The following is a 25,339-nucleotide window of genomic DNA, read 5'->3' as shown; positions in this document are numbered from 1 at the left end:
CCAGCAGGATGCGTCCCACTCTGCCAAGCCAGAGCCCCCCCCGCAGCCCCCAGTGCTGTGCCGTTCCATCGCTGAGCCGGCAGGACTGCTCCAGGTGGATGCGGCCACGGGAGCAGGGAGAGCGGGAGATGTCTTGCCTGTGCGGCACAGCCCGGCCTGGCTCCCCACCGCAGAGGTGGGGGGCTTGGGGGCCGGAGTGGGGTCCCCAGTCCTTCCCAGTCCTCCTTGGTGTGGGACTGGCGGCACGGAGGAGTGCGAAGGCAGGGCCACGCCAGCCAAATGCAGTGCACCAGAGCCACAGCCACTATCACATTCAGAGCAGAGACCACAATTCAGTATTGATTTCCACCAAAAATAGTAAAATAAAATAAAACAAAATAAAAATAACAGAATAAAATAAAAATAATAAAATAAAATAAACCAAACCAAAGGGAAGGCAAAGCAAAAGAAAAGAGAAAAGAAAAGAGAAAAAAAGGAAAAAAAGAAAAAAGAAAAGAAAGGAAAAGGAAAAGAAAAGAGAAAAGCGGAGAGCTGTCCCCACCTGTCCCCTGCCCGTTGCTGCCACCGGGACAAGCTGCCGATCACCTTTCCCATCGCTGCCTTCAGCGAGGGCAGATTTAGGGGCAGAGCAAACACAACACCTCGGCGATTTATGGACCGGCTGCAAACGCCCAGGGATGCTCTCGGTATCCCAGGTGTGTAAGGGCCGGCGGCACACGGCTCCCACCTGCTGCGGCAAGGGCGCAGCCCCCGAGCAGTGCCGGAGCTGCAGGCACGGGGGTCCCACGGGCACTGCCCTGCCCTGGCAGCCCCCCGGCACAGCCAGCTGCATGGCCCCGGCTCAGAGCCCTGCACACCAGGGCATTGCCAGGATCCGGCCCTGGCACCGCGGCAAAACCACGACGCACCAACACAGAGAGCCTCAGAGAGGAGAACGGGGCCAAATCCGGCCCCAGCACCGCAGGAGGCTTTGCCGACGCCATGAACCGGGTCTGCGTGGCTTTTCCCGGAGCACCAAACCGCTTGCAGAGACCGGGGACGAGGCGGCTGCGGCTCAGCAGCTTTGCCTCGGCTCGCAGCCCTTCGGCGAGATCCGTGCCCCATGGGCATCGCCGACCCCTCCCGCGCCAGCACCCCGCCGGCTTGCCGCAGCCCCCCGGCCCCCACGCCGCCGAGCATCCCCTACCTCTCGCTGCAGCACCAGCTCCTTGGTGAAGTGCGTGGCCTCCTCGCTGAAGGGCTCGCCCTCCTGGACCAGCCCCGGCAGGTTCCTGGCTCCCCGGGGACACTCGATGCCTGCGGGAGGAAGAGGAGGAAGAGGAGAGTGAGGCGCTTGGAGGAAGCCAGTGGGTGACCGCGTGCCATTGCTGGGGACGTCACCTGAAAAAAAATGTTTTGGGGAGGAAAGGGGCCACCGGAGCCCAGGTGGGACGTGACCGGCTCCTGGGACACAGGAGGGTCCACGTGCTGGCAATTCCCCGGCACTGGGGCAGGGAGAGCCTGGGAGAGCCCTGGGGCCAGCAGGGATGGGGATACGGGGATGAGCAGGGAAAGAGCCAGCAGGGATGGGGACACGGGGACGAGCTTCCCTGGGGAGGGCTCCCTGCTCCATCCCAGGCCGGGGGCAGGGAGGACCCCCTGTTCCTGTCCCTGTCCCCAAACCACCCACCCTGCCAGAGGAGCTGCCTCACCTGGGTCTCTCCCTGCTGCAGCCGGCCTCGCCAGGGGTTTTTGGGGACCCCAGGCTGCAGTTGGGGTGCAACACCCGCCCCGTGCCATGCCATGGGGACCCCCAGGCTCCTCGGACCACGCAGAAACCATTAACCCCCGCTGTGGTACAGACCCTGCAGCACCGGAGGCACCAGCTGCACAAAATCCCCCCCATGCAAGGTGCCCCCGTGCAATGTCCCCGGCAGAGCAGCCCAGCACCCCAGCACAGGGAGCTGCCGCGGGGGGAGCCGGCAGGACCCCGAGCTGCCTTAGCAGCCGCGTGTGGTTCCGGGCTGCTCTTATTAACCATACTAGCCGCCTGTGCCGATAACTCTGACCGAGAGCCCCTGATAAGCAGGTATTAATTCTGCCATATCATTACAGCCACGGAGGCAGGTCAAGCCCCAGCCCTCCCCCCAGCCCTGTAAACCATCACTAAAAATTAAAATACTTAAAAAAAACAGGAGGGAAGGAGGCTGAGCACTGCAGCAGTCACACTGGACCACAGCCGGACCCCCACGTCCAGACCCCCTCTCTCTCTGACTCAGTTTCCCCACCTGCAAACCGGGATAACCACCCCGGGCTCCCCTTTGGCAAAGTGCTGCCAGCATCAGCAGTGGCACAGATTATTAAACTGGGAAGTCCTGCATTATTAATTTTATTTTACATAATTCGTTATTAATGAAGTGCCGGGAATTACACTGAGAGGCTGCCTGAGCGCTCGGTCTGTGACAGAGCAGCAATTCTCACGTCTCGGCGAGGGAGGTGGGAGGGAAAACTCACCGTGAGGCTCAGCCCGGCGCTCGCAGCACAGCTGATGGCAAAGGGAATCGGGGACCTCTGCAGCCCTGCCATCAACCGGGGATGCTGCAGCCCGGCTCCCCACCGGCCACGTGCTGATGAGGATGAGGATGGCAGCCCTGACCTTGCCAGGGAGCCCGGGGGAACAGCGGCTGCCGAGCACTTTGTGGGTGACTCCAGCATACACATTACCGGCAGCTGAGGGGTTTCTGAGGTCCGGCGGCATGTGGACCCCTGGTTGTGCCAGGGACCCGGGGGCTGCTTTGGGCACTGGGGTGCTTGGAGCGGTGGCACTCACCGGCTTGCCAGAACGGCAGCACAGCTCGGTGCCCACCTGCTCGGCACCCTCAGAGGTGGCAGGGATAAAATGCTGCCCTGCTCTGGCCGGGAACACCCAGGGTCACTCCGGGAAAGCTTGCGGTGATGTCCGCACCGCTGGCATCTCACCGCACCGCTGGCACTGCACCACCAGCATCACACGGGGCTGCAGCACAAACCCAGGAAGGGAGACCAGGCTCTCGCTTAAGCAATTAAATAATAATTTCCGAAGTGCTGGTTTCGCACATTACTGAAGTGCTGAGTTGTCCTCCAGCAACGCCCAACACAGGTGGAAGGAACCCTGTGCCCCCCCCCCCAAACCCCCGAGATGGGGAATTGGGGCAGGCTCACCACTCGGTGCAGGCACGGAGGATGAGGAGCACTCGGTGAAATCACGGCTCCCTGCCAGACAATTTAGCTCACAATTAAAACAGGTGATTTGCATCACTTGAACTAAAACCCCTGCACTGGGGGCAGTGGCAGGGGGTGGGGGCTATAGGGGAGGGAGGCTGGCTGTGGGACCCCTGGCTCACCCTGAGGTGCTCCCCACTGCATTGCTCCTGGGAGAGGCACGGCCAACCCAGCTGGGACTTTTGGGGTCCCCAATCTTGCTGTGGGGTTCAGCAGGGTCCCCAGCCCTGCTTCAGTGCATTGGGATGCTGCCCCGCTGCCCCCCGCACCCCAGCTCTGCTCCAGTTCCCGCGGGACCCCACTGAGGTGGTCCCACTGCGCCTGGCTGGGGGTGCAGAAGCCAGGCTGCAATCCAGGAGGACACGTCCCTGTCCCCATCCCTGTCCCTGTTGTACTCCCAAACCTATCACATTCCAATCCTCATCCCAATCCGCATCCCTGTCTCCATCCCCATCCCTGTCCCATCCCTGTCCCTGTCCCCTCCCCCCCCCCGCTGCCTCCCACTATCGCCATCACTGCCACTACAGAGCCCAGTGCTGGTGTCAGGCAAAAAACCCTTTTCTCCTCCTTTTCCACCCCGCCTCCTCCGCACTGTCTCCGAGGGAAGCAAAACATTTCCAGGGAATCTGGCAGGAGTTTTGCTGCTGTGACAGGGCAGGCAGCTGCCAGCCCCCAGCCCTGTCTGCATCCCACCCGGCCGAGTCCCCCCTGGGTGAGGGGACCCCAGGGTCCCTGCCCGTGCCCCCGACCCCAGCCTTGGTGGCATTGACATCCTCTGCCCTGAAAAAATGGGGCAGGAAAGGAAGATTTCTGGAAAAGTGGCAAAACGTGGGGTGGGGAGAGTGGGCAATCCAGGGAGCTTCGTTAATGAGCTGGAAACCGGCAGCCTGGTAACGAACTGTGCCGTGACGGGAGAGCTGGGAGGCTGCCCCCACCCACGACCACCCCAGGAGCACCCAGACCCTCCCGTGGTGCAGCCAGGGAGACCCCAGGCAGGTCCCTAGGGAGAGGGGACCCCCCTCCAGCCCAGGGGCTGCAGGCAGGGGAGGGGGGGACAAGCTTTTGGTGGCAGCCCCCCGGCTCCTGGACCCCAAACTGGCCCAGCACCCGCTGCACCGTGTTGAGAGATGGATCCCAGTTGTGAGCGGGAGGAAGGAGCAGAGAGAGGTATCCCTTCCTCCTCCCGGCACGCTGGCACAGGGCGGCATCAGGCGGGCACGGCTCCGGCACGGCACCGCCAGAGCTGCGGCGAGGCCAAGGCACGCATCCCAGCCACGGCACGGATCCCGTGCAAACGCGCTGCCGGCGTCTCCGGCAAGGAGCATCCTCCAGCGCCGCGCTGGGAGGATGGAAATGAGGAGCCAGAGCTGCCAAGAGCGTGTCTTCCCTTCCTCCTCCTCTTCCTCCTCCTCCGCAGAGAGAGCAGGGGCTGGGGGAAGGGAGCCGCCGTGAGGGCTTATGCACCACGACGGCAATTTTGTTCTAAAGAAAATAATTTGAAGAAATAGCTGAGGAAGTGTCCAAGTCCTTAAATAAAATAAAAAAGCAAAGCGCAGTGTTTTTACAGCGTGGTGAAGGGCTACCGGCCCCGGGGATGCCGGCACACAAATACTCCGACCTGGGACAGATTGCGCAGCAGCTCAGGATGCCACCTCGGATCCTCTCTCTGCCTCTGACACCTCCTAAACCCACACGAGCGAAGCCTGCTTTTGGAAAAGGAAAACCTAAAAAGGATGGGATGAGCGTGCTCAGCCCCAGAAACACGCCGGCTGCCGTACGGCGAGGGGAGGGGGCCGCTGGCACTCACTGGGAGCTAAGCAAGCCCAGCAAAGTTACCAAGCACTTTAAAAAAAAAATAACTAAACCCAAAGCTGCGGGTCTGCTGCTCTTCCTGGGAAGCCGTAATGTATTAACCTGCGCAGATGAGGGATGCGGTTTAAAATGCTGCAGCGTGCGGCTGCCACCGCTCCCCCCCTGGGGTCTCAAAAGAACTCCGCTACAAATCACTTTTGCCGAACGCTTTTGCCGAGCAGCGAGACCAGGAGGAAGCGGCTGCCGGGGCTCCGGAGGATGCTCCGACCCTGGCCCACTCCCTGCAGGGATGGAGGTCGAGGGCTGGGGGCAAGCCTTGCACAGCATCCCTGGGCATTGCACAGCATCCTGGGGCATCCCAGGGCTTTCTGCAGCATCCTGGGGCATCCCAGGGTATCCCCCAGCCAAGGAGATTATATATATATATAAAAAAAATATATATATACGTGAGAGCACTGATTGTCCATGGATAAACCGCAGGGGAGGATGGAGGGGCCAGGCCTCCCTGGCACAGACACGAAGCTGCTAATAAACATTTAATCTCACTGGCTTCAGGGCCTCACCGGGTACCCCCAGAAGCCAGGGGCAATCACCGCGCATGGCACGGCACAGCGCCGGCATGGCCCCCCTCTCCCCTCCCCCGAGGAACTCATAAAAAAAACTCCCTCAAATTTCTGCAAGGAAAATCTCCCAGATTTACCACTGACTTCCCATCACCCCCGGAGCGGGGGCTTTTCCAGCCCTGATTTCTGGGCCCTGAACAGCTTTTTTCCCCCCTTGCTGTGCCATAACCGTGACCGGCACGGTGACATGGGGAGCAGGGATGGCACCACGCGAGGTTTGCCTGTCCGGGAGCGCTTGTGTCGGTGCTGAATGCCAAAGATTGATCTCTGGGAGGATTTATGGACTTTGGGATAAATAGCGGAGGCGAGCCGAAGGCAGGAGAGGAGCCGGACGGTAGCATCAGTCACCAGAACAAAGCCACCCAATAACTGCGGCCAGCACGCTGGAGCGAGACCTGAATGCCGAGGACCCGCACCAGATCCCGGCGGCCACGCCGTGGCCGGCAGCCGGCAGGATGCGAGTCACTGCCGCGGCACCGGACCCCGGGCGGGCGGCCCAAAAGCTTCGGGCCCGATCCTGCCGATGTGACTGGCAGCGCCAGGCAGGACGATGCTGCCCGTCCCCAGGGGAGCCCAGCTGGCGGCTGGCGGTGATGCCGGGGGGGCTGCCGCTGCCGTCCCCTCCTTTCCCGGCCGCCGGCAGGCATCCGTTGCCTCTTCCCGCGGGCAGCATCCCCGGCGCTGGCAGGCACGCGGCCGGCCTCCGAGTCGTGATGGCAACTTGGCTGCTGCCGCAGAGCCCGTGTGGGAGCGCAGCGTATTTTTAACGCTAGTCCCTACCGAAATAGAGGCTGTCGGGAACACGGAAACAGACGGCACCGGGGAGGCGGGAGGTGGCCGGGCGCTGCCGAACTGCGCTGGCTCCTGCTAAGGCAGCCTGGAGCGGGGGGCTGCCGAGGGACCCCCCTGCCTGCGGCCCCGGTGGAGGGGCGCAGCAGCTGGCAGCGATGCTCAGCTCATGGCAGCCCCGTGCACCCAGGGGCTGGGACAGAGGGACTTACAGCATTTGGGGTCACCGCACCCTGACACCGTCCCTGCACTGTTTAGGGACAACGTGTCCCGACACTGCATCTGCGTCATTTGGGGTCGCCGCATCCCGACACTGCACCTCCGCATCCCCCGCCAGCAGGGATGCTCTGCCCCACGGCCACGCAGTGGTACCCGGAGACCCGAGCAGACCCCCACATCTCTGGGACGTGCCCCCACGGGGGGAAGGGGCTCCCCAGTGGTGCCACCCTGCTGCCTCCTGCAGTGGGACAAGCCAGGCTGCTGTGACGCTGTCCTCGTCGAGCTCAGCCATGACGGATGGTAGCGGGCCTGGGGACCAAGAGGCATCGCTGCCTGCACAGCATCCTCTCTGCCACGAGCAGCAGGCGGGGAGGAGAACACCCCCGGCATGCCCGGCTGCTCCCATGGGACTGACCCCGGCTCCAGCGGCAGCCTGGACGATCAGCGAGGCTGTGACCCCACTGCAAGCAGCTGGGGTGAGCAAATGAGGCAAAACAAAAAAATCACGTTAAAAATACATTGGTTCCCAAAAGCCGAGGTGTCACAGGATAACTCAGGCTGGAAAGGTCTCTCACCCAAGGTGGGGTGGGCTGCAGGGTAGGGGAACCGACTGGAGCGGGCACAACCTCAGGGGGCTGCAGCTCTGCCCTGCAACTCAGGCAGAAATGTCATTTTCACCTCCTTTTCCCCCAAAAGCAGATATATGCCCCAACTTGGCACCCCGGGGCTGCACGACTTCTCATGGCATCCCCTCCTCGTGGGCTGCCGGACACAGGCAGCCCCTTCCCACGGCGGCGGCCGATCTCGCCTCCTCACCCCCAGCTGCCGAAGCGGCGGTGAGTTACGGCCCCTCCCCAGGGAGATGCTTGTATACGCCGATATACATCAGCCTCCCCGCAGGCGCACACAGATAAATGCCATTATCTCCAGCCCCACCTCATAAATACGCAGCTCCGATATCTCCTCTGCAAGATTTAGGGGCACCCAACCCCTGGGCCACGTGGAACCCATACCCCAGCAGCGCCGGGGGTGCAGCATGGCCCCCCCCTCGCCCCTCGCTCTCCCCTGGGGCCAGATTCTGCTAACGTTGCCGCCGGCCCCCGCACCAAGAAGGCGTCAGGCTGCAGAGTCTCGCCGGGAAAGCAGAACCCGGGATTAAATTAGCGCCTCTCTATTTGCACATATTTATAGCACTCAAACGTATATATTTTAGCTGGAAAGATGGGATGAGGCTCCCTTGAGAGCATCCCTGAAGTCACATTTACAAGGGACCTGTCTTCTCTTTATGATGCTCATTTGCATTTGATATATATAAAAAAAAGGAAAGCATTGATGAAATGCAGATTATTTATCATATTTCTGGCTCTAAGCGATGGGCGATGGCACTGCGTGGAGCGGGCAGGGGAGGGGCTGGGGAGCACCAGCCAAGCGCCGCACCGGCCGCCGCGGTGCTGCTCTGTTCAGGATCACCAAGAGCGGCTCCCGGGAACAGCACCAGCTGGAAAAACCAAAAAAAAGTAGGAAAAATCAAAGAGCGTGTGTGTGTACAGAGGGTACAACCTCGCCCAGCCCTGAAGCCCAAACCAGGCTCGCTGCCACCAGCCACCGCTGCCCGGCAGCTCGCCGTGCCATGGCCCCACCGCTGCCTCCCAGCATCCGCCCGCATTATTTTATATGATGCAATTACTTTGGCAATTAATCAATTAGCTGAGGAGCAACGTCCCTGTGGGGCGCAGCGCAGGATCCCCTCCCCCAGCAGGTCCCCGCCTGCCCCACAAAACCAGGCGAGCCAAGGGAGCGTGGGAGGATGCACCCGGGGAGGATGAAACATGCTGGCAAGGCGAGATGCTGTGGGGGGACAAAGGTGCCTCATCCACGCTGGGACCCCCCACATTGGCACCCCCCCACGCTGGGACCCCCTGCTCTGTCACGGGCCCGCACCAGCACTTGCAGTGGGTGTCCCAGGGTGGGTGCAGAGCCGGGGGGGGACGCTGAGGGTGGGGTGGGAGCCCTCAGCCCCCTGGGACATGGGTGCTGCATCAGAGTTAATGGCGGATGGGGAGCTGGGGGGACCCAAGAGGCCACCCCAAAATTCAGTTGCTGGGAGTGAGCAGAGGCTGGGAGGAGGTTTGGAGGCTTGGGGCATGTGCCAGCAGCCCCATGGAGGATGATGGCCTTGGGGTGCCATGGTGCAGGACCACAGAGCAGGGACCCCCCCAGAGCAGGACCACGGAGCAGGGACCCCCCCGGAGAAGGACCATGGAGCAGGACCACGGAGCGGGGCTCAACCAGACGCAGGCTCCACCGTGGCAGGGCTGGGACCCCCCCCGCCAGTGTGCTGATGCGCAGAGGTGGGGGACAACCTGGCTGCTCTGCCCGTAAGCTCAGCTTGGTGCACACGGGGTCCCCCCCAGCAGGACCCCCCTCTTCTCCCCTCTCCTCTCGCCACCATTTCGCCCTCCTGGTGCAGCCAGCAGTTCACCACAGTGACCCCCCCTACCGAAAACTGAGGTCTGGGGACTCCCAGAGCCCCCCCAGCCGCCTAACCTTTCATTAGCTGTTTCGCTGAATAATTGATCAGGGCTGCGTGGGGCTCATTAGAGGTAGAGCTGCTTCAATAACCAAGTTTGCCTTACTCAGGGTAAAAGTTTAATTTTCCAGCGCCGCGAGCTGGGAGAGGTGCCAGCCCCGCCGTCCCGCTCCCCGGCAGCTCCCGCGGGCACGGCGGAGGGCACGGTGGAGGGCACGGCACGCCGGTACACACCGGCAGCTCTCCCACAGCTTTCCGGAGAGCCACGGGGGTGGCCGAGGATGTGGGTTGGATCCCGAAAGTGCCCGTCTGCGCCAGCCACCGGGCTGGTGTGCCGCGGCGGTGCGCGGCACGCCGGCCCTGTCGCCAAAGGGCTTCACCTGGGTGGGCACCCACTGTCCTTGCCGCGGTGCGCGAGTCCCTCTGCCAGCACCACCCGGCACGGTGTGCCAGGGCAGCCGGGAAAGGTGGCAGCAGGGTCTGGGAAGTTATTCAAATCGCCAGCATGATCAACACTCCAACTAATAGATGAAAGGGAAAGGGAAAACACAGCAGGCAGGGCAAAACCATCAGGTTTTGGCTCCCAGCGAGGAGACCAGGGGAATTCGGCACCATTCCCAAGCCATCCCTACCCTCACCGGTTCCCACTGCGCCGCTGCCACCAGGTTTCCGCTCCGGCAGGGTGCAATGCCAGCCCTGCCCTGCCTGCACAGCCCTCCTGGGCTCGGGGCTATGCCAAAGCCTCCATCCCCAGTGACCACACGCCCCAGGGGAAGGGGCCACCCCGGCCCCCCCGGGGCTGCACCCGCAGGATGCCAGGCTCTTGCTTCAAGGTTTGGCACCAGCCGGAGCAACTGGGGGCGAATCACCCCGCCTGCCCGGCCGAGGAGGGGATGGGGCTGATGCACCGAGCTCGCCAGCATCGGCCACGCCGGCTGCCAGCACTGCCGTCAGGATGAAGGGAGGAATCCAGCCAATTCCCAGGAATACCCACACTGGCAGATGTGCGGGGTCTGCAGTGGGGGAAGACAGAAGGGGCGCGTCATCTTCTATGCTAATTGGCATGTTACCTGCCTTTTTAGCCTGTAATTAATGTCTACAGCTTGATTAGAGAGCCTCAGCTGGGGAAGGTCTCCCTGGAGAAAAGCTGGGGGAGAGCAGGAGCTGCGTACTCCCCCAGCGCTAAGGGGATTGGGACAATTTGCTCCAGCACCCGAGAACTGTCTCCAGCAGCACCATTAGCCCAGCTCAGCACGCCGCAGCAGTGGGATGTGCAAATCAGGGTGGTCCTGTGCAATGCAGCATGCTCCTGAGCAATGCAAGATGATCCTATGAACACAGGATGGTCCTGTGGAACGTGGGATGATCCTGTGCAGTGCAGGATGCTCCTGTGCAATACGGGATGAGCCCGTGCAATGCAGGATGCTCATGCAGGATGCTCCTGTGCAACACAGGACGATCCTGTGCAATGCAGGATGCTCCTGTGTGATACAGGGTGGTCCTGTGCAGTGCAGGATGCTCCTGTGCAACCTGGGACGCTCCCGTGTGATGCAGGATGCTCCCATGCAATGCAGGACACCCCAGGAGATGCAGAGGCTGCTGCAAAGGGATGCGGCTGCATTTCCTGGAGGACTGCAGCTGCCCACGGGCACACTGCTCCCACGGCACCAGACACCCCAAAATCTTTGCTCTGGGGCACGGCCCAAGCTTTGCAACAGGCGATGATCGGCCTACTCATTATTTCTAATGCTCTAATTGAGCTGTCTGGCGAAGGGCAGCGCGGAGGTGGCAAAGGAGGTGGCCGGGGTGAGTCAGACCATCGGTGCCCGCTGCACCCCATGGGCACCCTGGCCGCAGCAGGTCCCCAGTTGCTCCAAGGACCCCCAACAGCTCCGGAGACCCCCAGGGCCACCCGAGGCAGCCTGGGCTGGGGGAGTTATTCACCACTTTGGGAACTTTTTGGAGCAAAATCAGCCCCCGGGGAGCGGGCGACAGCCAGTCGGTCTCCACAGCAACGGGGATTAAATATAACTTGCAGCGAGCGCGCTCCCCCCGGAGCCATCCATTTCCAGGCCGCCCCAGCGCCCTCCCCACCCCCTCCCCTTTAATTTAAAAATTAGCCGACTAAGCGGAAAGGCCGAGCCGGAGCCTCCCCAACTCGCCGTGAGCCGCTGGGAACCACCGTCACCGGCAGGGACGGGTGTATTTAACCGTCGGTCCCCGGAGAGGGACAGCAGGAATCTGTTCATCCCACCATGGGAAGGGGATTAATCACTGCCGATCCTGTGGAGGTCCCGTGGGACCTGGGGTGCACGTCCCCAGCCCCAGCATCGGCCGTGGGCATCTTGCTGGTGAGGAAGAGGATGGGGCACACCGGGCTGCTGCCACGAGCACCGGGAACGGTGACTGCTCCTTCCCCACTCCCATGAAATGGCCATTCAACCACCGGGAGCGAAGCAAATCCCCCCCCAGCCACAGCCAAACACAGGACCCGAAATTGGGGAGAGCATCTCCAAGCGTGCCAGCGGGACCCAGGGACGATGCCAGACCTGCCGGGACAGTGCTCTGCCACCAGCTCCTCTCGCAGGGAGCGTTCAGAGGAGCCGGCAAGATTTCCACGTACAAAACACGGCCGAACCCAGCGGCAGCCTTCTAAACCAGAAATATTTAAATATATCTAAATTCCTCCTCCCAAGCACGTGGGAGTTTTATCGCTTCTTAAAATTTTAATGTCTCAGTCGCAGGCAAGGGGGAGTCTCGTTTCCCTGTCTTTTGCAGCTGACTTTAAGAATGGTTAATTATAAATAAGACTGTGTGACTATTTATATGCACAAGCACGCGGAGAAGGACAGGTTTAGGACACGCTTCCCACACGGCAGGAGCCAGCCTGGAGCGGGGCTGGGGATGCTCGTGCTCCGGCCGGCCATGGGGACGGGCTGTCCTCGGGCGAGAGCATCACTCTGGGAAGGTTTGGTCACTGGAGGGCGATGGTGACGGTCACCGGTGGGACTGGGGGTCCCTGGCCAGGCTGGCCGTGTCCTACAGACCATGAGGAGCAGGCAGATGGACCGAGTGGTCCACCGGCACCCGGAGCTCAGGCAGACAGGGAACAGGCAGGGATCTGCACCTTTGGGTGCAATGGGAAAGGGCTCTGGGGCGCAAGGGGCTAGGGTTTACTCGCCAGAGAGAGCGGGGGACGAGGGGGGACTGTGGTCATTCCCAGTCACCCTGGGTCAGCGGTTTGAGCCGCGCTCCCGGAGCATCACCGGGACCTGGCGCGGTCCTTCCCACTCCCCAAAGCCCTCGGCGCTCCCCAGCCTGGGTGCCGGTGGCCCTGGGGGACGGCGAAGGGCAGGTCCGGGGTGAGCGGGCACAGGCAGCGTGGGCAGGTAGCCGTTCCTGTGCCGCACGCTGGTTTTGCCAGCACAGGCGCCGATCCCCGTCTCCAGGAACAAAGGGACGGACGAAGACTTCCAGACTCCATCCCGGCCCCCACGCTCCCCCCCAGGATAAATATTCCTTCGGTGGGAGTGGTGAGAGCTGCTGCTTACAGAAACCTCGGTGTTTTTATCCCCATATAAGATCTATTTATATGCTTATTGAATTTTTCATAACCAAGTTGTGAACGATCGGCATTCAGGGTCATCCTTTATACACGGTTATTGCCATAGAAACAGGAGTGAGATGAGCCGCCCCACATCCTCTCCCATCGAGGGATCCGGCAGCACCGGCGGAGGCTCTGCGAGCCGCCGCTCTCACCGGCAACGGGCTTCCCCATCCCGGTGCTCTGCCGGGAGGACACCCTGGCACAGGTCACTGCCTGCCCATCCCGGTGCCAGCCTAGAAGGTGGTACCTTCAAACACCCGGGGTTCACCCGATGCTCCTGCCGCGCTCTGCTCCGAGGTGAAGCCTTGGCTGAATTACACACCGCAAGTGGGATTGGTTTAGCGGGGGGAATTCTTCAGTTTTTGTAGGACCTCCCAGAACAACCGCTGTGTGCACACAGGGGTGCGCACCCTCCTCCTGGTGCACGGGCAAGCCCCTGGGGTGAAGCGCCCGCTGGCACCTCCATCAGCCGAGCCGCTCGCGCTCGTCCCCGTTCCCGGGGTCCCGCTCCCGCAGCCCCGCTCCTGGGGTTTGCCGCCTGCTCCCCAGTTTTGGTGGAGGAGAGCATCCTTCCCAGACCCCATCCCAGGAGTGGCACCAACAGCCCCCAGCAGTATCTGAACCCTCTGGTCACCTCCAATTAGTGCTCCCCAGCTCAGTTAACCCCCTCCGAGGACCACCCCCCCCGTCAAGCCAGGCACCGGCAGGGGCCCGATCCTGCACCCAGCCGGAGGTGGCGTGGGCTCACCTGCGAGCAGGAAGGTGATGAGGCAGGTTTCCTTTGGCATGAAAAGCTTCAGCCGGGAGCCGCTGAAGACGTACTCCACCACGGCCTCGGAGCGGCCGGCGCGCTGCAGGAAGGGCAGGAACTGCTTCGCCTTCTGGGTGTCCTGGGAGAGGGAGAAATGGGGGGAGGGGGGGTCAGGATGGGGGGTGCGGTGTGCCAGGGGCATCCACCGTCCCCCCTCGATGTGTGGGGACCCGCCAGCACCCCAAAGTCCCTGGGGGTGGGGGCAGAGGCCGCTCCTTGCCGTGGGCTCAGTGCCCGCATCGGCCTCGCCTGCCCCGTGCCGGCTGGGAAGGGATGCAGGATGCGGGCAAGGATCCGACCTCTCCCAGGTCGGGATGGACCGTGCACCCCACGCCTGCACCCACGGCCCCGGGGCGCAAGCTCCGACTGCTCCAGCGCAGGGACGGCTGCCCTGGGTGCAGGCAGGAGCAGGCAGGAGCAGGCAGGCCGGATCCTGCCCCATCCCTCCCCTCCATAACGGAGCAGCCCATGACTCCCCTTTCCCGGGAAACCCCCTCCGCGCGCCGCCCGCTCCCTTCCCAGCAGCAAGTCGCTGCGTATAAATTCAGGCATCAATTCAGGCACGTTCGTTAATGAAAACTTAATGAGCTGCCAAGTAGCTCGGGAGGCTGGGGCTGGTGAGGGGGGTGTCGGGGTCCCCCGGCGCAGAGCAGTGCGTGCCTCCCCGCGTGCCCAGCCAGCGGCACCGCCGCAAGCATCGCCGTCTCTGCAAGGGACCGGTGCAGCACCTACGAGCCAGCAGAACCAACGCCGAGCACCGGCCCGCTGCCGCCATCGGCCAAACGGGCCGAAACCCCTCCGCATGGCACAGCCGGGGAACCGCAGACCCCAGCGGCCATCTCAGCCTACCGGTGCGGCGGCCGGCTTCGGCATCTCTGCATGCCGCCTGTCCCGGAGGCAAGAGGCTCTGTGTTGCAAGCTCGCAATTTATTTACCCAAGGAAGGAAGGCAAAAAAAAAAAAAGGCAGCTCCCAAAATAAAAGGCAGCCAGGTGGCTTTTTATCTCGCTCTGGCCTTAATTTAGAAAAATGAGCTGCAGAGAGAAGGGAGCGCGCCACGGCCAGAACCAGGCACCTCTCGGTGCGACCTGGAGCCAGCTCTCCCAAGCAGGGATGGAGGCAGGAGCTGGTCCGTGGCCGGGGCCGGAGCAGGGCTTAATAACTTTTATTAAACACAACCCGCCAGCGACGGAAAGGCAGCGGCGTGGGAAGGGAAGGGGCTCAGGCGGGGAAGGCAGGCGAGCGGAGGCGGCTGTAAATCTCTGGAGCAGAGGCTGGGAGCCAGGGCGGGAGGGGGAAGGCGCTGGCATCTGCTGGCAGAGGAGACGGAGCTGCTTCCAGAGCAGGCTGTAAGATGGCAGCGGCGGAAGAGGCGAATCTCCGTGCCCCTCCGGGAATGGGGGAGCAGCGGCACAAACACCGGGAGCTGAAGGAGCAGGAGGCACGAAGCTCTGCCTGCAGCTCTGCCTGCAGCTCTGCCCACACCTCCGGCAGGTATCGGTTCGGTGCCGGCAGCACGAGCAGCTCGCAGAATGGCAAGAGCAAGGGGGCCGGTGTTTGTGCGCATCCCCATTTTAACCCGCTTCGGTGCAGCGAGGGGCTGCTCGCTTGCTCACGCGCGTGACCCAAAGCCGCCGGTCGCACGGAGCCGGCTCGTGCCGCGGTGGCCTCAGGTGCTGCCGGTCTGCAACCTGGAGCCGCTCCACGCATCAAGCGGGCGCCGATCTCGGCGGTCCCCAAGTGCCAGAACTGCCATCCTCCGGATTCGGCACGGGAAAGGACACCGTCACCTGCCACGCCGGTGCTTCAGCATCTTTCTCCCAGCACCCGGGGGATGCCGCAAGGCTCGGGGTGGCAGCATGCCCACCCAGCGGCGCGACCTCCAGCAGCACCTTCGTGCTGACGTCCCGGCTCCCTCCGCTGCAGGAACCCCCCCCGTCCAGCCACGAAGGGGTCCCAGGCAAACCTGACCCCCCCCAAACCCCAGCTGGGACATGGCTGGCAGATGAAGACCCCCCCAAATTCTGCTGCATTGCTCCCTGCCACGCTCGGTGCCGGATCGCTCACCGCCACATGCACAAAACACGCCCAGGGAGGTTTTTTTAGCAGATGTGCAGTCAAGAAGTTAATACAACACATGTAAGTGCAATCTGCACGCAAAGAAAAACCACATTACCCAACGTTAACCACTTAGGTCTAACATATGCAAATCTAAAATGGGAGCCGCTAATGAAGGCTACTAATTAGTGGTAATCTCTATACAGTCACGATTTGATTAGCTGAAGGGAAAAAAAAAAAAAAAAGAGCTGCAGGAAGGAGCCCACCGTGGGGTGGGCTTCCCTGCTCCGGTCCAAAAGTGGGTGATCGGGGAACCCCCCAACTCCCCGGCTCCCCCGAGCAGGTGGTGGAGGCAGGGAGGAAGAGCTCGGTGCCGAAGATCGGCCCTGCGAGCCGGCTGCTGTCAGCATTGAAAGGAGACGGCGGCATTTGAACGTGCTGGAGAATGACCTTAAAAATCCACCGGGATTTGCACAACACAAAGCAGCTCTTCTGCAAGAGGGGCAGAGACGTGCCAGCACCCACCGGTACTGTGGAATAATAAGTGGAGAGCGGTGATTCCTGCACGGCAAGGCATGCCAGCAGGCTGGCATGGGGGGGACAGATTTCCACTTGGTCCCCGACATCCCTCTTAGGGCAGGTTTATTTGGGTATTTGGGCATCAAGGCAAAGGGGAGCCGTGCTGCTGGGAGGATGCTCTGGGTTGCTTTGTGCCTTTCTTGCTGCCTTGCCTGCCAAAGCGCCCTTGCTCCTGGGTGTGGGCAATGCCAAATCCACCACGCAGGTGGGCACATGGGTCTCCTGCTCACCACGGGTGCCAGGAAAAGCTGGATGTGATTCAGGCACTGCGGGTCTGACCCCTTGGACCCTCCCCAAAATGGGCACGGTCTCGCAGCCACCACCAGGGCTGACCCAGACCCCACAGGGTGTTTGGTGGCCGCCCCGTGGCGCATGGCAAGGGGACGGCGCCCGCTGAAACAGAGACCGTGGGAGCAGTGAGAGGTCAGGCTCAGACGCCGGTCTGCAGCGTTTAATGCTGGGGATACAGGACCCCCAAGTGCATCCTTTACCCCCACCGAGGCGTTTCCCCTCCTGCCGTCCTCCTCTGACCAGAGCAGCGGCACAAGCTGCAGCACCAACGCTCACCGTGTGCATCCCATGTCTGCCGCGATGGAGTCGGTCTTGTCCCTGTCCCTGTCCCCGTGCAGACCTCGCAGAAGCTCCTGCATCTCTTCCCAGCAGCACCGAGCGCCACGCTGCAGCCCCATCCCGAGCCCAGCCGGTTGGGTTCCCCCAGGATGGCATGTGCCCGGCATCACCCGCTGAGGGGCCGGGGCCTGTGGTGCCGAGCAGCCGGCGGGATGGGGAAGGAGCGCGGTGAGCAGATGGTGACGGAGGGGATGGCTGTGCCGGCACCGGGAGCGATTTCTGGGAGTGAATTTTGGGGAGTGCTCGGAGCGGCTCTGGCTCCCCGGCACAGGTCTGAGCCGCCGTGCCAGCCCAGCACACGTGTGTGTGACCACACGGCCGGTGGCCTTAGGGACAGGTGGCTGCTGGCGCAGAGAGCTCGCAGCCGCCCAGGTAAGTCGGCAGTGCCGCTGCGTCCAGCTTTTGGCTTCGTGCTGAAGGACACGCACAGCCATCCTTCACTGCTGGGGCCGGCTCCCGCTCCTGCTCCAGGGCTTCTGCGGTGGGAGGAACGAGCTGAGCATCCCACGCCGCAGTCCCCAGCTCTGGGAGGGATCCAGCGGGTGCCTCGGGGACAGCCGGACACGGGTGCTGAGGATCGGAGGGGACGGAGACGAGGAGCTCCCGGACCTGCTTCCCCTGGATCTGCTCTCCAGGGCCGGCAACCCCACGCTCCTCTGGCTCGGCATGGGACAGCAAAGTCCCAACTGCCCCAGGAGCGGCCTCGATGGGCAAACAGCCCCCAACCCGCACCGATCCCGCCGCAGGAGCCGGCCCGGCGGCCTCCGGAGAGGCCATGGCACCGGGAGCGCGGCAGAGCGCCGGCTCCACGGTGGGTGCGTGCAGGAGTGGGTGCCAGGTCGGGATGCTCCCAGCTTGCCCGGTGTATCCCGTCGAGGGGACGTCATCGGACATGCCTGCACAGGGACACAGTGACAGAGGCTCTCGGATCTGCTGGATGCGGGGGAGCGCTCGCCGGCGGCTGGGAGGCTTCACCGGATAAATTCAGACAGGGAAGAGAAGTGGGGGATCTCCACTGAGCTGGCGTCTCCCCTTCCCCATCCTGGCTGTGCCGAGCCTTGGCTCCCACCTTCTGCGTTGGCAGGATTTGTCCCCTGGCACCGAGCTGGCAGCTCAGGCTGCTCTCACTGTCCCTGGGGAGAAAGAGGCATTTCCCACCCGCCCTACTTCATCTGACCACCTCGGGGGATGCAACCCCCCCAGGCACCCCCATCTCGTGCCTTTTTGGGGCTCCCCCCTTCGCAACAGACCGGGGCGTCCCATCGGGGTGCTGCTGGGTCTGCTCCCTGCCTGCACCTCCTGCCCAGGTGGTATCACCCCCGTTGCTATTATTTTAACATTGCCAGTGTTTAATTAGCTGGGAATTGAAGAAAAATTATGCATTAATACAGCAAGGAAAAAAAAAAATCATCCTAACTCCACTTTTATGTGAAGCTCTGCCAATTATGCAAAATTATTCAAGGACTTTTCACAAGGACAGGAGGCTTTCCGGCGGCCGGGCTGCCGTGCGTTTGCCTGTGCTCTCGTGCCGGAGAGCACGCTAATGGGAGAAGCGAGCTAACGTGGATTTGTATTGCTGCTGCACTTCCCTCTTTGCTTTTTCTCTATTTTTGGGGGGCGGATTTTTCTTGCCTGCAGCACCGCAGGTCTATGAGAAGGGAGGCTGCTTGCCTTTGCAGCTTCCAGCAGGCAGGGAATGCCTTCCTGCAGGCAGGGCGAGGATGGGGATGGAACTGGGGAGAGCTTGGGGTGTTGGAGAGGAGCAGGATGCTCCTGGGACACCAGGGCAGCAGCCATCGGATGGCCTGAACCATGGGAAAGTGGCATTTCCCAGCAGGAGCCAGGGCGGGAGGACAGGAGGCTGCGCTGGAGCTGGGAAAAGCGGGCTGAATCCTGTGTTTGAGCTAATTCCCTGACTTCTGCATCCCGGTCGCCAAGCCAGCTGGGATGCTTGGGGACGAGAAAGCAGGGTAAGGCAAAGCTGGGGACTGGCAGCTCGACTGGGTGGGAACAGAGTTGATGACTCAGGGACAAGGACACAGTGATGGTGCTGTGCCGGTGGACAGCACAGGTTGACATCCATGAGGGATGCGCCAAAGCCACCCCATGGGATGCACCAGCACGGGTCAGGGTCGGGGACCGAGGTGTGGGTGGCACCAAGGGTCCTGTGTCCGCCCTGTCACTGCAATCTAAAAGGCAAAACAGCCCCAAAGCCCGTGTTTTCCCAACGCCGTTTCCCCATGGAGTGCCACGGCAAGGGGAGATGCCACGCTGGGGAAGGCTGACGGGCACAGCCGGGCAAAATCGCAGGAGCATCGGGTGCGGAAGATCCCAGGGACGGGGACATCTCCAGCAGCCCAGGGACCCAGGGCAATGCCACACGAGCCACTCCATCGCCGGTGCCCCCTTCCCAGAGCGACATGGAGCTCAGCAGCAATGCCGCTTGCTCTCTGCCGGGCAAACCGGTGCCGCAGCTGGCAGCGTGCAGGGGGACTGAGCCCTCCGCCTCGGATGCTGCCCAGCTGCGGAGCGGGAGAGCCGCCGTTCCTCCTCCTGCCATTCCTCGTGCCCGGCCCCAGCTGAAACAGCTGCATGGGTCCTGTGCAATGGCACAGCACCGGTCCTGGACACCCCGCCACAGCACCCGGGGCCGATGGTGCCTTGACAGGCACCCACATCCCGGGGCACCAGGGCTGAGCGCTGCTGTTCCACGCATTGCACTAAGCGGGTTTGGCAGCGGCACGGGGGCTGCGGGGCCGTGGCTGGGAGGGGACAGGTGGACACCATGCCATGCCACACACAGCCACCTCTGCCCGGTGGCTCACTGCCCCTGCATCGCCGGCAAGTCCTGCTCTTGGGGTCACCGGCACCCCAATTTCCCCAGCCCTGCCTGGCTCATGCCTCCCGTCTCGGCACAGCACCGGAGGGACTCCAGTTTGGTGCTGGGGAGCCAGGACCGATGGCTGGGAGAAAGAGCAGAGCCCGGGGAATCATGACGCACACCCTCCCGCCGTGCCGAATGCCATGGGACCCAGGGAATGGGTGCTTGCCGATCTTGGCGCGTGCCCGGGCAGCGGGAGGAGCACGCTGATGCTAATTCACATGGAATTATTTTGGCAGTGGTAAAGCACCCACTGTCAGCTCGGCGCACGCCCGCATTCATCATGCCGCACAACTGCTGACACGCGGCTAACTAAGGCCGGGATCAATTTACAGAAAACTATTAAAGATTAAAAAAGATTAACAAATCTTCATAAAAGCCGTGATGTATTAGCCTAATTTTGTTTGTGGGGGCCCTCCCTCTCCCATCCGGCTCCAACCCTTTTGCTCGCTGCCCTGATTGAGTTACGGGGGCTCCTAACGATCCCGGCGGCAGCACGGCCCCGGCGCGAGGACCCTGCCGGGAGCGGGGCTGGGGGGGCTTGGCGCAGGGACGTCCCTGCATCCCACCGCCGCTGGTTCGTCTCACTCTTTGCAGACAATTGAACCAGCATGTGTTTTTTAAAAGCCTAAAAGGCAGCTGAGCCCCAGGGAGCCGGCAGCTCGGCCGCAGGGGTGTCCCCGGGAGTGGGTGCCGGCACGGGCAGGGACCCCACGAGGACGAGAAATCTCCATCTTGTACAAGCAGCGGACACCACTGCAGACCCCAGCAATTAAAAACAGGGCAGGAGGCTTGTGCAGGCAGGAATTGGGGTGCCCAGGACAGAGCTCTGTCCCCGCAAGGATGTGAAGGACCTTCTCGAGAGCTGGGGCATCAAACCCAGGACGGAGGCACAGACACAGCCCCTCTCTGCTGGCTTATGAACCTATCCGGCACGGCTGCGTGAGCCCTGCATGGCGAAACTCTGTGGCACCATGGGGTCCCCTTCATCACCGATGCTTGGGGTGACACCAGCACGAGGCGAGACCTCCCCACTGCCACCCCAGAGAAGAGAAACCCCCAGGAGAAATCTCATTTCACCCCTTTGGGGTGCACCACGGGTGGCAGACAGCTTCTGCAGGGGCACTTGGGGGACCACCAGCCCCAGAGGAGGAGGAGGACGGGCTGACATACTCCCTCATGCCATCCCCAGCCAGATGTCCCGGCTCCTCCGGCAGAGCCGGCAGGCAGCGGCCGTGCCTGCAGAATTCCCACACATCCCATCTGCAATGAGCGGAACCATGGGCCGTGCGGGAGCACCGGCACCCAGCCCCTCTCCGGCTCTGCTCCACACACCCCATCCCGGCAAACAACCTCGCACGTGGCATAGCCGGCGCAGCCGCAACCCGCGCCGCAAGGTCCTTACCCCAGAGATGTCGGCCACTCGGTGAATCGGCACCTCCTTCTTGCTGTGCAGCCCTTTGCCGTTCTTGATAGCCCTGCAAAAGAGAGGTGGCACGAGCCGTCAGCGCCCGCTGCGGCGGCTGGAAGGGCCGGCGTTGCCCCCCGCGCCCACCCAGGGAGAGACCGGCCGGCTCGTTAGCCTGCTAATCCCAATTACCGGCCTTCGGCGGCTCACCTGAGCTCAGCACATACCTGATCAGAGGGACCACTTGTCCCCGTTACCAAATAAAATTGCTTTGTTCCCCGCACAAAGGGAGGGATCAACAGGAAGGCGAGTGCCCCGGCAAGATGCAAAATTTAATACCTGTTTCTTTCAGCACTTAATCACATGAAGCATTTTAAATGCAAAATACGTGGCGAAGGCTCCAATTCTCATGGAAATAAGTTCCTTCCAGGTTAAAATAATATAGAGACGATAAGGAGCCTGAGCGAAGCAATACCACACATGGAAGGCAATTCATGGCTGAAAAATGAGTGGGTGCCCCAGACCTGATGCGGACCCGGTTCTGCAGCACGGTGCCGAGCCAGCTCGGATGCCGGCTGCCGTGCCGGCTGTACCCAGGGAGGAGGGTGCAGCACCGGCATGGGAGCAACCTCTGGACGTGGCTGTGGAGGGGATTAGTGACACCGCTCGCCGGCAGAGCCCTGGGACCGCGGCGCTGCCCATCCTCAACCCCCGGCACCCGCAGCCAAGTGGCACGGGGTGAATCGGGGTGCACGCTGCCCCGGCATCGGGCTTCTCGCCTCGGTGGCTGGACAGCAAGGGCAGCCGCACCGGCAACGTGGCGGCAGATTTATTTGGTTTTCATGCAGTTCACGGCCGGGCTGGCTTATTGCCGGGTGCAGGAGGGAGCGGAGGCAGCGCTACCCTCAGCCAAGCTGCCTGCGCGGCAAAGGCCGGCAACGGCGGGTGAAAGGGCACCGCACATTCATTAGAGCTCCTTCCCCTGACAGGTTTGTCCTTTTCCAGCTCCAAAGGCCAAGCTTATTTTCCAGGTGTTACCGGCACAGAGCAGAAGCGAGCGGGGAGCTGCTGCCCGCTGCCGCCCTGCCTGTGCCGTGCCAAGGGTGACCGTGCTTGGCACAGCCGGGGCGAGCTCCCAAGGCTGCTCGTGAGCCCACTGCTCTTTGAGTTGGGGTTTTTTTTTAGCCTGTCAGCAGCATGGTGGTGAATCCAGCAGCCCAAGCGGGGCTGGAAACCAAGTGCCTGCCCCGCATCTCCCAGAGGATGCTGCTCCGCCGGCTCGGGCTTGCCAGTGCCCGCAGCCGGGCTAGGGGGAGACTTCGGCTCATCCCAAAGGATGCCCGGAGCCGGGGACTTCCCCAGCAAAGCCAGCCCTGCTTTATCAGCGTTGGTCCCCTGTTCCCAAGTGCCGAAGGACGTCTCTCTGCAACAGGAGGGTGGCCAGCAGGACTTCAACCTCCTCTCTCCACCTTTCGTCCCCATGCTACGAGACACTCCTGTAATTCAAGTGACAAGCTGCTGCGCCCCGCAGTCCCCCAAATTCACCCCTTCCCCACGGGCAGGACCCAGGCTGCTGGTCCTCAGGCTCCTGCAGCAGGCTGGAAATGAAAGCTCCTCATTTTTCAAGCCTAACAGCTGCTCCCAGGCAAGAGGCATGAATTTGTTCAGAGTGGACCATGATGATAATAAAAATACAAGGGGAAAAATTCAAAGCCCCTACCGAGGCTTTGTACAGCAATCAATTTGCTGAGCTGGATCATTCGAGGAGCTGCCTGGAAGAAGCCAACCTGTTAAATCAGCAAAAGGATTTCTTCTTTCTCCCTCACCCTCCTTTGAGATGCCCCTCCCCGCTCAACACTGCACCCAGGGATAAGTGGCTTGGCCAGAAATAGCTTTTTTTTTCAGGAAAACAGCTCTTTCCCCAGGTTCAGAAGCAAGACAAAGTTAAACAAGTGCTGTAACACCCGGCAGGCTGGAAGCCAGAGCAAGGGCTGCCAGGGATGCTCATCCTTGCACCGTGTCGGTAGGAAAAGGCACCTTGCCCTGCAAGGCTGGGGCAGGCAGGGATGCTGGCAGAGCCCAGGGCTGAAGCAGGCAGCCTTGCCCACAGCAGACTGGCGGGCGGCACGGCATCGGTGTGTGGTCCTGGCGCAGCCCCTTGCTGGAAAGAGAGGGCATACAGCCGCTCCAGGAAAACCTGGTGGGATGGGAAAACTAATCAGCCCCTTTCTAAAATACCCCACGGAGCAGGCACTGACAGCTCGGTCCGAGGAGATCTGACTCTGGCCTTTGCTGCAGAGCTGGGCAGGTTAAAGGGATTTTGCAAACCCCAAGCAGCGATCACCCAAACCACTCCAAGCCCCTCTTCACCCAGAGCTCCAGGTCCTGCACGCCAATCTTGCCCCAAATCTCCCGCTCTCCTTGGGAGCCTGTTTCTGCCCCAGCATCTCCCCGGAGCCGCCAGCTCCTCTGCCTGGAGGGATGGAGGCAGCCAGCCCCGAGGCGGCACAACCACCAAACTGGGGTGTGCCATGGCGAACGGCATGGACGAGCTGCCTCTGCCACCGGCACGACCCCTTCCATCATGGGCAAAGGGCAGCAGCTCTTAGGGCCGAACGGCAGCCCCGTGCCTGGCAGTGAGCAGGGACATCCAAGCATCCCAATATTCGGAACATCAGAGCTCAACCTCCCACCCCAAGCCGGGAGCGCGGCTGCAGGCTCGATCCGCCACATCCAGCCCTGGGTATCCCAGTACCCGGCTGGAGGATCGCCCACACCGGAGCGCTCCGAGATGCTGATTTAATGCCAGGCACATCCGCTTTCTAAAAGGCACATCTCCGTCGCTCGGCAATGAGGCCCCAAGCAATCTGCCGGCCGACGATCCCACGCCACGCGGGGCTGGGAGGGGGGAAAGGGAGCTCGAGAGCCCATTTATCAACCTTCCCCCTCAAAAGCGAGAGGCTCGCAGCAAAACTGAGCACAGTCTTGCACGGCGGGGCTGGCAGAAACCACGCCGCAACCCCCTCAAAGCTGCTCTCCCCGGCTGTCGGCACAGCGCCGTCAGCTGCTGCCAAAGTTGCTGCCGAGGAGGAGCCGAAATCCCACCGCCCCGCTGGGCCCAGCCGTGCCACCACCTCCGGTGCAGCCGGAGCCGGGCCAGCGCCCGCTGGGGGCACGAGAACGGCGGCGGTGACGGATGGCGGGGGGAACCGCTGGGGGGGTGGCAGCTGAGCTGGAGGGGAGCCGAGCCAGGAGAGGAAAGGGGCACCCATTGCCCTTGCCCAGGCAGCCATCGGGGAGGACGGGCTGAGGGACGAGGACGCGGGGACACACGGGGTGCAGCCAGCTCTGCGCTTGCCGGTGGGCTTCTCCCCGCAGAGCAGCAAGGCTCGGGCACAGCTCTCCGTGAGGAGACGAGGGGCAGGGACCCAGCCCTGGTGCAGGGGGCACGGGGCTGAATGATGTGATCAACTCCTGCAGGGAGCTGGATCGTGCATGCCTGGGCCGTGCACAGCTGGAATGTGCACAGCTGGATCACATGTGCCTGGGCCATGCATGCCTGGACCGTGCACAGCTGGACTGTGCATGCCTGCGCTGTGCACGCCTGGACTGTGCACAGCTGGATCACACATGTGCCTGGGCTGTGCACGCCTGGACTGTGCACAGCTGCACTGTGCATGCCTGCACTGTGCACACCTGGACTGTGCACAGCTGGATCACACGTGCCTGGGTTGTGCATGCCTGGACCGTGCACAGCTGGATCACATGTGCCTGGGTTGTGCATGCCTGGACTGTGCACAGCTGGATCACACGTGCCTGGGTTGTGCATGCCTGGACTGTGCATGCCTGGACTGTGCACAGCTGGATCACACGTGCCTGGACCACGCACGCCTGGACCGTGCACAGCTGGATCACATGTGCCTGGACCATGCACAGCTGGACTGTGCAGGCCCGGACCATGCAATGTCAACTGTGCACATCTGGACCACGCACAGCTGGACCGCACACCCCAGGAGAGCGACTCGGCAAGGAGGGTGCTGCCCGCGGAAGGCAACGTTTCGCAATGCCCTCAGCGACGTACAAGCGCCGGCCGGCTGCGGGCACCGACACAACCTGCGCGGGTGCATCCCTGCCTGCACGTGCGGCGCGGGCA

At 62.3% G+C, this 25,339-nt stretch overlaps 1 protein-coding gene across 1 annotated transcript in view; it reads right to left on the bottom strand.

The window, feature by feature from the left end:
* SND1 (staphylococcal nuclease and tudor domain containing 1) overlaps positions 1–25,339 on the bottom strand; it is a 128,132-nt gene that overhangs the window by 27,729 nt on the left and 75,064 nt on the right. Inside the window, exons 14-16 of the mRNA XM_069801473.1 lie at positions 21,184–21,256; positions 13,569–13,710; positions 1,187–1,296 (exon numbers count right to left, since the gene is read on the bottom strand). Coding sequence (XP_069657574.1) covers positions 1,187–1,296; positions 13,569–13,710; positions 21,184–21,256 — 325 coding nt within the window. The remainder of the gene's footprint in view (positions 1–1,186; positions 1,297–13,568; positions 13,711–21,183; positions 21,257–25,339) is intronic.

The sequence above is a fragment of the Haliaeetus albicilla genome, chromosome 14 (assembly GCF_947461875.1).
Source record: "Haliaeetus albicilla chromosome 14, bHalAlb1.1, whole genome shotgun sequence".
In the NCBI taxonomy this organism is placed as follows: Eukaryota; Metazoa; Chordata; class Aves; order Accipitriformes; family Accipitridae; genus Haliaeetus; species Haliaeetus albicilla.
Note: the sequence above shows the minus strand (reverse complement) of the source record. Positions and strands in the feature narration are given on the sequence as shown.